The following is a 374-nucleotide window of genomic DNA, read 5'->3' as shown; positions in this document are numbered from 1 at the left end:
TAAATTTTACCAGAACACATCTCACCTGAGACCACTCCAGATCATAGACAAGCACGGGTCCCTTGGGGTAACTCTTGGTGTAGAATTCAGCTACAATCACTGCCATTAAGTACCAAATGGCAAGGACACCCACATAACTGGAATTAGGTTGAATATTGCATTATTTCCTTTGCAAGGAAATGGAGATAGATTTTCTAGTAATGCGTCATATTTTCTATTCAGTTTTCAATGTTTGTTTTAGTTATACTTCAAAAGCTGATGGGAGATTTGGCACTTCTATATTCTCGTGACAGAATATTGGGAGCAAGGGATGGAGAATTGAAGAAAGAGAAACAAAAACATATCTTTATCAGTGAAAAGAAATGTACATATAC

General features: G+C 36.6%; 1 protein-coding gene across 1 annotated transcript in view; it reads right to left on the bottom strand.

Moving 5' to 3' along the window:
- LOC119586967 (putative sodium-coupled neutral amino acid transporter 7) overlaps nucleotides 1–374 on the bottom strand; it is an 11,037-nt gene that overhangs the window by 3,837 nt on the left and 6,826 nt on the right. Inside the window, exon 6 of the mRNA XM_037935705.1 lies at nucleotides 26–137. Coding sequence (XP_037791633.1) covers nucleotides 26–137 — 112 coding nt within the window. The remainder of the gene's footprint in view (nucleotides 1–25; nucleotides 138–374) is intronic.

Source organism: Penaeus monodon, chromosome 22 (genome assembly GCF_015228065.2).
Source record: "Penaeus monodon isolate SGIC_2016 chromosome 22, NSTDA_Pmon_1, whole genome shotgun sequence".
In the NCBI taxonomy this organism is placed as follows: Eukaryota; Metazoa; Arthropoda; class Malacostraca; order Decapoda; family Penaeidae; genus Penaeus; species Penaeus monodon.
The sequence above is the reverse complement of the archived record's forward strand: the minus strand, read 5'-3'. Positions and strand labels throughout refer to the sequence as shown.